The sequence below is a fragment of the Carassius auratus genome, chromosome 37, assembly GCF_003368295.1.
Source record: "Carassius auratus strain Wakin chromosome 37, ASM336829v1, whole genome shotgun sequence".
Taxonomy (NCBI): domain Eukaryota; kingdom Metazoa; phylum Chordata; class Actinopteri; order Cypriniformes; family Cyprinidae; genus Carassius; species Carassius auratus.
In genome coordinates, this window is record NC_039279.1 from 660,429 (window position 1) to 670,428 (window position 10,000).

The 10,000-nt window shown below is 39.4% G+C and overlaps 1 protein-coding gene across 4 annotated transcripts in view; it reads right to left on the minus strand.

Annotated features, from left to right (window-relative positions):
* The window catches only part of ctbp2l (C-terminal binding protein 2, like), a 28,597-nt gene that overhangs the window by 7,211 nt on the left and 11,386 nt on the right, over positions 1-10,000 (minus strand). Inside the window, exon 2 of one of the 4 annotated variants that reach the window (XM_026222140.1) lies at positions 9,179-9,343. In XM_026222140.1, coding sequence (XP_026077925.1) covers positions 9,179-9,236 — 58 coding nt within the window. In that variant the 5' untranslated portion in view covers positions 9,237-9,343. Of the gene's footprint in view, positions 1-1,470; positions 1,668-4,030; positions 6,743-9,178; positions 9,344-10,000 lie in introns of those variants that run through there. The other 3 variants (XM_026222137.1, XM_026222141.1, XM_026222139.1) reach the window with 3 other exon arrangements.

Here is a 10,000-nt window from a genome sequence, read left to right on the forward strand (position 1 = left end):
CAAATATCAAACAATCTGACTTTAGTTTTTTATTCAAGAACAAGTGAGCACAAACAAACTCACACACACACACACACACACACCTCATCCCCCAAAAGCACTTAAGGAGATTTCAGAGCATCTGATTTCACCCCAGTGACATCATACAGGAAGTTGAGATTAAGATGAGGGAGAACGAGCCAATGAGAGGCTGAATCCAAAATAGAACACTATTAATGAATGATATACAGTAGAAATAGTAGAAATAGTAGAAACAGTAGAGCAGTGTGCTATTCCAAACAGTGTGTTTATCTGTCTGGTTCTGTGGCACCCTGGCAAAAATAAAAGATCTGTCAGGAACACAAATGTGATTGTTGATAGAGCACTGTGAATCACATTATAATCTCTGATTTGAAACAAGAAATATGAAGATATGATTTAAAAGGACTATCACAATAAAGCATTGTCATATCAAGTGTCTTGCCATTAAAATATATTTTAAGATCATACATCAGTTCTCTCAACAAAAACAATTCCTGAATTTAATTTTTACTACAGCACAACAGCTTGGCTTCAAGCTTTTTAAATGTTCAATCTTACTCAAAATTGATTACTCAGTATTTATAGTTTCATCTGTCAGAAATCTGTGATCACCTGACACAAATTAAGAAATGTCATTGGAACATTTCTTTGCAGTTTGTTCAATATTAAATAAAAATGATAAATTATAACTGCAGTGATATATACCAAACAACACACACACACACACACACACACACGTTTTGAGAATGTATGCTATATTTGAATAATCTGATTATAGTTTATGTAATTTACAATGCTTCATGTCAATTTCTGTTTCCTAACATCTTTATTTACAGTAAATAAGACTTGTTTTGATACTTTATATCTAATCCATTCAGATATTTTAAGTATGAGTTGAAACATACAAATGAAAACAACAGAGCAGAAGAGGGAGGCACACAGTCAGTACGGATATTCAATATCCAGGAGCCGTTCCATTTACAACGCATGAATAATTCACCCTGACCTCCACTCTGAGACACACACACACACACACACACACACTTCATATCCAAACTCAAAACAGACACATTACAAGCATGTAAATGCTGCTGAAATCATCATTAAATGCTACCAAACCTGTTTATTTACCAGCGTGCAGATGAATGTCTTATAAACACATCGTTCTGATCTGTCTTTAAGATTACATAACCACACACACACACACACACACACACACTCACACACGTCTTTAATCACTTCAGTCTTTCTACAAGACACGTGCTGAACACATAAACAAACTCATCCTGCTGCAGACATAAGCTAATTATCCCTTCCATACATGTCTTCACTACCCATAATGCACCACAGCCACAGGTGTTCTGGGTGTAAGCAGGATCATATGATCCTCCTGCGGTCACGTGTCTCACACACACACACACACACACACACACACACACACACACTGACCTGCGGCGAGCTCCATCTGGGCGACAGGACGTGCTGCGGTCAGATTGGTCGGTGTGTGTGTGTGTGTGTGTGTGTGTGCAGTGAGCGGCGGACACTGCTCTGTTTAACGACAAGCTAATAAACTACTTATGAAGCCAACCAACGAGAGAGAGAGAGTTTAAGACTAGCGGCAGCCAGCGCAGAGCTCCGCCCACTCCACACACACACACACACACACACACACACTTCTTGAGTTTATTAAATGTGTTCGTACGGCAGTTTCACAAGTCTGTCCTCATTTACACACACACATTATCTATGTGTGATTACAATGTAACCACTGGTTGCCAAGCAACAGACAATTAATGTGTACACATGACAACCAAAAGTCAAACAAATACTAAAGACAACTAATGACAGACACTGGAAGAAAGAAGGAAGAAAAAGAAAGAAAGATGAAACAAGGAATGGGGGGAGGAAAGAAGAAAGAAAGAAAGAAAGAAAGGAGGAAGGAAGGGCGTAAAGAAAGAAAGAACAAAAGAAAGAAAGAAAGAAAGAAAGAAAGAAAGAAAGGAGGAAAGAAGGGCGTAAAGAAATATGAAAGAAACATGAAAGAAAGAAAGGAGGAAGGAAGGGTGTAAAGAAAGAAAGAAAAAAGAAAGAAAGAAAGAAAGGAGGAAAGGGCGTAAAGTAAGAAGGAACAAAAGAAAGAAGGAGGGAAAAGAAAGAAAGAAAGAAAGAAAGGAGGAAGGAAGGGTCTAAAGAAAAAAAGAAGGAAGGAAGGAAAGAAGGAAGGAAGGAAAATAAAGAAAGAAAGAAAAAAGAAAGAAAGATGAAAGAAAGAAAGAAAGAAAGAAAGAAAGAAAGAAAGAAAGAAAGAAAGAAAGAAAGAAAGAAAGAAAGAAAGAAAGGAGGAAGGAAGGGCGTAAAGAAAGAAAGAAAGAAATTAAGAAATAAAGAAGGAAGAGTGTAAAGAAAGAAAGAAAGAAGGAAGGAAGAAAGAAAAAAGAAAAAAGAAAGAAAGAAAGAAAAGAGGAAGGAAGGGTGTATAGAAATATGAAAGAAAGATGAAAGAAAGAAAGGAGGAAGGAAGGGTGTAAAGAAAGAAAGAAAAAAGAAAGAAAGAAAGAAAGAAAGAAAGGAGGAAAGGGCTTAAAGTAAGGAACAAAAGAAAGAAGGAGGGAAAAGAAAGAAAGAAAGAAAGGAGGAAGGAAGGAAGGGTCTAAAGAAAAAGAAAGAAGGAAGGAAGGAAAAGAAAGAAAGAAAGAAAGAAAGAAAGAAAGAAAGAAAGAAAGAAAGAAAGAAAGAAAGAAAGAAAGAAAGAAAGAAAGAAGGAAAATAAAGAAAGAAAGAAAAAAGAAAGAAAGATGAAAGAAAGAAAGAAAGAAAGAAGGAAGGAAGGAAGGAAGAAAGAAAAAAGAAAGAAAGAAAGAAATTAAGAAAGAAAGAAGGAAAAGAAAGAAAGAAAGGAAGAAAGGATAAGGGGAAGGAAAGATAGCCGGGGAGGAATAAAGGAAGAAATGAAGAAAGTACTATTCCTCTGATGAAAGTCACTGAATATTAATTTCATTCTGGAAGTTGAATAAACACTGACATGTTGTCTTTTACAATGTCTTGAGTTGATTTGTAATCACAACCGTTTGGCATTCAACAGTGAAACAGCTAACAGTATTTCAGCCATATTCCAGTGTTGGAGGTTGGTCACATGTGAACTGTAACAGAACTCATCAACACAGCCTCCTGAACACCAACAACCTTCAGCCTTCATCCTGACGAACTGTCCTCGTGTGCATTTAACACAGAAGATCTTCACCAATCATCAGCGTTTATCAGCAGTTGGGTACGAGCCTGGACAGTCTCCCACACTTCACTTGTTAATTCTTCTAAAAAACCCTGAAATGTGAAGTCAAGCTGAGTTTTCTAGAGACTCTCAGTGTGTGTCTCCAGTCGCTCTCAGAGGACCGTGTCTCTGCATATCCTATTAACACTAATGAGATTTCAGGCTCGAAGACTCTGATGAGGCCTGTAGTGAGGTACAGTGCTCAGCTCAAACTGTAAAACACACACACCGTTAACTGAATTAGAGAGAGAAAACACTGTGGCTCTTATAGACCCGAAAGGGCTGAATGTCAGCAAGAAAAGCCCCGGGTTAAAGTTCCTTGTAAAGAATCATAAGTTCAATATTTCTCTGAACCTCTGGCAGAAACGTTCTTCTTAAAATTGTAAAACACATACATTCAGGTCTGAAATCACACAGTCAAATGCTCATTCATAGTAATGCGCTCAAGTTCAACCTCACTTAAAAACTTTTAATTCCGATTCTATCAAGTCATTCAGGAAGTTCAGCTGGGATCACAAACGCTGAATCCCACAAGAGGGGGAATATATATATAGCCTCCTAATCTAAAAACAGAACACTAAGCTAAATCTGCTTTGCATGTCCAAATATCAAAGTTTTAGGAATTGTATCTATTAGTCATGGTCTACACCATCCATACTACTGAAAACAAGGAACACGTAGAGTACATTTAAAGAATAAACAAGATAGGGACAGGTGGAAAAGACAGAAAAAGGTGGTTACTTGTGTCAGGTGAAGGCATGGTGGATATGATGACCGGCGGTCCGGTTCGGCGGGTTTGCTTGTTGTTAGGATTAAGGGTCTGAGACTGGAGCGCTGAGGATGCTGGAAGGATGGCGCTCTCCACAGGCGCTGCTCCCTTGCGGAGTAACTGAGGGCTGTGATGAGGGCTGTGGGTAGGAGAGAACGGAGGAAGGTTTGGAGGGCGCTTCATCAGCTCCATGGGGGTGAACGTACTGGAGAAGGTCTTGGGAGCTAGTCCTGGGATGCTCGGAGGCTGTTGTTGAGCAGGCAGCGCTGACATGGCCAGGCCGGTGTGGGCGTTATACAAAGGTCGAGTTTGAGGTAGCGCAGTGGCGTAGCCCCCCGGACTGACCGGAAGACCTCCGATCGAGCGAACCCCTGGGTATGTTGAGGTTTCAAGGAGATGCTGAGATGGAGCACTGCTCGGCCGGCGACCTAGAAACTCTCCCATTCTGGGTGAGATTGATTGCATGGCGCCGGGAGGCTGTTGAATGAGGTTGCCCTCCATCCCGAGTGCTTGCGGCTGCATGTAGAGATCACTGCGGTGGCTGAAGCTGTTGGAGCGACCTCGCATCACTGCACCACCGGGTGCTCCCGTCTTGCAATTGATAACCACTCTTGACAGCACACGTGCCTGCCCCAAATTGGGAGCGATTGAGCGGACGTCGTTGTCTTCCATCATGGCAAGCATGGAGGTAGAGTCGAACCCTTGCTGTAGGAGAACAGCTATAGTGTTTTCCGACAGACCCTCGGAGCGCAGCAGAGCCAGGAAGTTAGAATCCACTGATCTCTTGGGGTCGACATTGACCCCCGCCGAAGAGTGGTGTCCGGGCATCCCGGTGGTGAGAGGAGCCGGCGCGGAGCCTGGATCGTACGAAGGGTCATAGGACATCCTCTGAGTCGCATAAGCAGGGTTCCCTCGAGGAAGAGACCCATCCATGGCCGAAGCTGTAGGGTCCACCACTATGCAGGTGGATGGCGGCTGACAGGACTCCAGAGAAAGACCGTTGACGTCACTGTACACGGAGTGGCCGGGGAAGCTGGACTCGATGCCGAAGCAAGCAGGTGAAGCGGCTCTACTGCGAATACGCTGACTGTCTTGGATCATCTTGATGGCTAGAGAATCCCTGTACAGGCGGCTGATCTCATGAGCCGAGGGCGGAGGAGGAGGGGGTGGAGGAGGAGGAGGAGGAGGAGGACCGGGAGTAGCTACTCTAGCTTGCCCTTGATCCCATGCGCTCCTGACCCCTCCTGCCGACAGGCCATAATGCGAGCCTGATCTGCTCAGCATGTGCTGGTTTCCTTTATAAAAGCCCTGCAGGTCTTCAGGCGGCTGCGCCGATAGAGCGATATCAAAAGGGTAGTAATCCGGAGGAGGAACGGTTCCACGAACAGCCATGACGTTCCCACAGAGGTTTCTGTTCGTTTCAGTGGAAGCGACCCATTAGCAAGTCTTAACCGAACCTTACCGTGACTTCCGAAGAGTTGGAGTGCAAACGCTCGTACCCTACTGGAAGCCTGGTGTTTAGTGAATGCAGGAAAGAAGAGAGGACGGTTGTGAGGAGGGGAAAAAGCCGGTGTTTGATTTCACTTCTTATGTTTCCCTTCGAAGGTGTGCGAGGGAGGTAATATTTCACCTGTTCTCTAACCGACATTTCTTTTTTGCATCACTTGAGGTCATGCTATCATGTGACTGGCAGGTAAGCGCTAAATTATTTAGCCCTGGAAACATAACCAAGTCAGACAGAAGAAGAATAGGACAACACGGCAGATCAGTAACACAAACTTACCAACACACTTTACATCTGTACACGAGCTGGATTCGGGATGCTCTCAGGCATCGAGATTTCATTTGGAGAAAAATAAGGGGAGAAAGAAGGACGATGCATTGGCAAAATTAAAAATGCACCACTTATTTAAATTATTGCACCACTTGAGATGGGCTGACCCTTTATCTACATAAGCTGTAAAAATCTAATTTTGATAAACTTGCACATTGCACACGTCGCTTAGCAATCATGTATGTATGTATGTACAGTGAACTATATTACTGTGTTTATTCCAATTATTACTAAAAATACAACTATTTATTGAAAATGTGTGTATTTTTTCACCACAATCTTCTTAAGGTTTCTTCTAAGGCACAATGCGAAGTGTAAAATAGCTTCATGCTTTCAGCAGTGTCGTGATAAATAGTTCACAATCCTTCCAGAGTCCAGAAATATCTGCAAGAACGGCCCAGCAAACATGAACACATCTGACAGCAGCTCTCTGAAAATAAAGCTGATCCTTCTTTAAAAGCAACCCCTCAAAATAAACCCAGCAGACCAAAACCACGTCTCCAGTGACTTCTCTAATGCTTCGAGATATTACCACAATCACTGTAGCACAGGACCTTTCTGCAAAAGAAGAATAGTATACAAACGGATGGAGATATATTAAACCTTTTAAAATATGCATGCACTTTTTATTCCTAGAAGCATTTTTAGTTGAAAGCATTTACTAGGAATTTTTTTAAGCAATCACACAATGAACGAATGTCTTGTTCAAATTGAGAAAAGTCAAACTCTCGTGCTCTATCTGTACAATGTGATTCTTATGGAAATATACTATTTTTAGAAAATAAATAAGCATGAAGGAAAGTCCACCTACAAAACGAATGATCAGTGGACTATTAAAATAGCAAAGAATTGCCATGCTTTTTAAAATAATCGTTTAAATTATTTTTGAATCACGACAAGAAAACCAGACATTTTAATGTTTAAAAGCATTTAAATAAAGTTATATTTTGGGTGAAACAAAGACAGTAGAATGCTTTTGTATCTTTAATGTGTTGTTTTAAATACAACAAGAAAACTAGACATTTCAACGTTCTTAGAATATTAAAAATAAACACAAATAAACGTTACATTCCGAGTGGAGCTGTGTTTTTATAACCATTAAATAACATTATAATCAAGACATTTCAGCAACCGCTAACATCAGCTACTACTGTTATTCTAACGTAATAAACTGCAATCAGATTTGTTGCATATTCTGCAAGCGTATATACAGATCAAAAGTTTGGAAACATTACTATTTTTAATGTTTTTGAAAGAAGTTTCTTCTGCTCATCAAGCCTGCATTTATTTGATCAAAAATACAGAAAAAAAATGTATATTGTGATATATTATTACAATTTAAAATAATTTTTTTTTTAAAAGTATTATACTTTAAATGATCATTTATTTCTGTGATGCAAAGCTGAATTTTTAGGATCATTATCACATCATCCTTTAGAAATCTTTCTCATATGATGATTCATGATCAAAGTTGGAAACAGTTCTGCTGCTTAATATTTTTTCAGAACATGTGATACTTTTTTAGGATACTTTGATGAATAAAAAGTAAAAAAAAAAAAAAGAAGAAGCTATGTTTTTAAAATATAAATATTTTGTAATAACAATATACACTACTGGTCAGTAATTTGGTCATTTTTTTCTTTCTTTTTTTTATAAAATCAATACTTTTATTCAGCAAGGATGTGTTAAATTGATAAAAAGTGATAGTAAAGAAAATATATTATTAGAATATATATTATTCGATTTTTTTTATTTATTTTGAATAAATGCATTTCTTTTTAACCTTTTATTGATCAAATATATTAGACAGCAGAACTGTTTCCAACACTCATAATAAATCAGAATATGGGAATGATTTCTAAATGATCATGTGATCGACTGATGTTACATGTGACACTGAAGGCTGGAGTAATGATGCTGAAAATTCAGCTTTGCATCACAGGAATAAATTATTTTTTTAAAGCATATTCAAATAGAAAACTATTATTTTAAGTCGTAATAATATTTCACAATATTACTGTTTTTTCTGTATTTGTGATCAAATAAATGCAGGCTTGATGAGCAGAAGAAACTTCTTTCAAAAACATTAAAACTTTTGGTCTGTACTGTATATATATATTAAAGTTTAAACCACCACTGAACAATTTAACGCTCTAACAAGAGCCCGGAGAGCAAAACAGATGTTAGTAATTGACAGCTGCAGAGGAACATCTGCTGAAAGCCTGTAACTACAGCATCATGTGACTGTGTTCTTCTGTCCTCGTCGCCTGCCGCTCGATCTCTCTGCCACGAGCTGAAGCCAGATGGAGCGACAGACGGACGGCAAAGACACCACGAGACCAGAGACGGAAACACACTTCAGCTAGAGCCCGAGGGCCTGTAATAACTGAGGTTTTCTCTCTAAACCCATCCGAGCCGTTGGTAGCGAGCGCAACAGACGCTTTCCCTGCAGCGCACGGCTCCTGTCGCTCCTCTGATTAAACTCTCTGTATTTCATCTCCAGACCTGAGGCAGGCAGGATAATGCAAAACACATCTCGAGCGATGTAATGATTTAATCACCAGTGTCATCCGGCCCAAGGCTCTCCACAGAGAACACCAGATCTCGTGTTTGATCACAGCGACTCGGTGTTCTCCATCAGGAACAGATTTCAGATCAGAGTGGAAATACAGCAGAGCTGAATGTGAGTTTGCAGAGGATTGTGGGAGACTTGACTTTTAGGAGTCACTTTGATTAATGTTTTTCTTTGGATAACAATAACTGTAATAAACAGGGTTGTGCGCTGTTCAGAATTAAAAGCTGAATATGTGTTAAATAGAATTCAGTATTGGAATCCGTCAGGTATTAATACAAAATGTTACATTTGAACTAAAAAAAAAAAAAAATTCAAACCTCAATAGGAATATTTAAACATAGAATAATAATTTAAAAAATGATGCATTTCTCAGAAAGGAACTGTGTAGGAACTAAAATTAATATGTTAACAAAATAATTAAATAATAACAAATAGCATATAGTAAATAGTGCTAAAATAACACTGATTGTTCCTGTGTGTTGTGATTGACTCGATTCACTCATGAATTTAAAGAAAGCATGTTCTTAAATTATGATTTTTGCACAACCCTGCAAAAAAATATAACAGAATAAAATATGGTTTATAAATAATCAAGTGTGCATAAGTTGCAGTGCTTAAATCACATCTTCCCCAAAATAGTGTGAAAAAAGATTCATTCTGGGGCTGAAAATGAATCTGATTGAGATTCTGAGCAGAATTAAAGAGTCTCACCTTCACAGATTCTGTCGAGTCGTTGTCTCTTGACTTTGTGTTTGTCGGTCAGAGCCATGCTGACACACACACACACACACACACACACGTCTGTCTCTCTGACGTGAGCCGCACTGTCTAACACACTGAAGATCTGGCCGACCGGGGCATCACCCCTCAGAAAACCTGCATTAAACACACAAAAACACACAATTAGAGCCAGGAGCATGCACAGCTTTCACAAACAAACACTCTCTTATTCTTTAGCATGCAAGTGACTTCCTTAGACTGAGAAATGAATCAAATGAGTGTTCTTCTGAATGCTTCTCATGAAAAGAAGTGCATTTAATGCGACAGCATCTTGAGTGTAATGACACAGAGTGACCAGCAGAGGACAGAGAGACTCACAGCGTCCACTCAAAGAGGTCAAACACACACACACACACACACACACACACACACAGAAATAGCTCCTGTGTTTGTGAACTGTGACACATGCAGTAAGTCACTGATTTTCTTCAAAGTGTGTGAAGAATGAGGATTTTCAGGATCAAACACACATTAGTTTAGAGTGTGTTTGTGTGTGTGTGTGTGTGTGTGTGTGTGTCAATGGAATCGTTGATGTGTGTGAATAATTTAAAAGGTCAAACCACCTGCAGACTGAAATCCTCTTTAGACGCTCTGACGTCTCATTTCAGACACAGAAAATGAGGAAACACGTCATTCACATCCAGAGGAGGAAGAAAGATAAGTGATTATTGTGATATCACCATCATAATTCCTTCATTTAAACAATTACACTCATAAAGTATTGGTTTTGCAGTGGCATAAAATAAAATAATT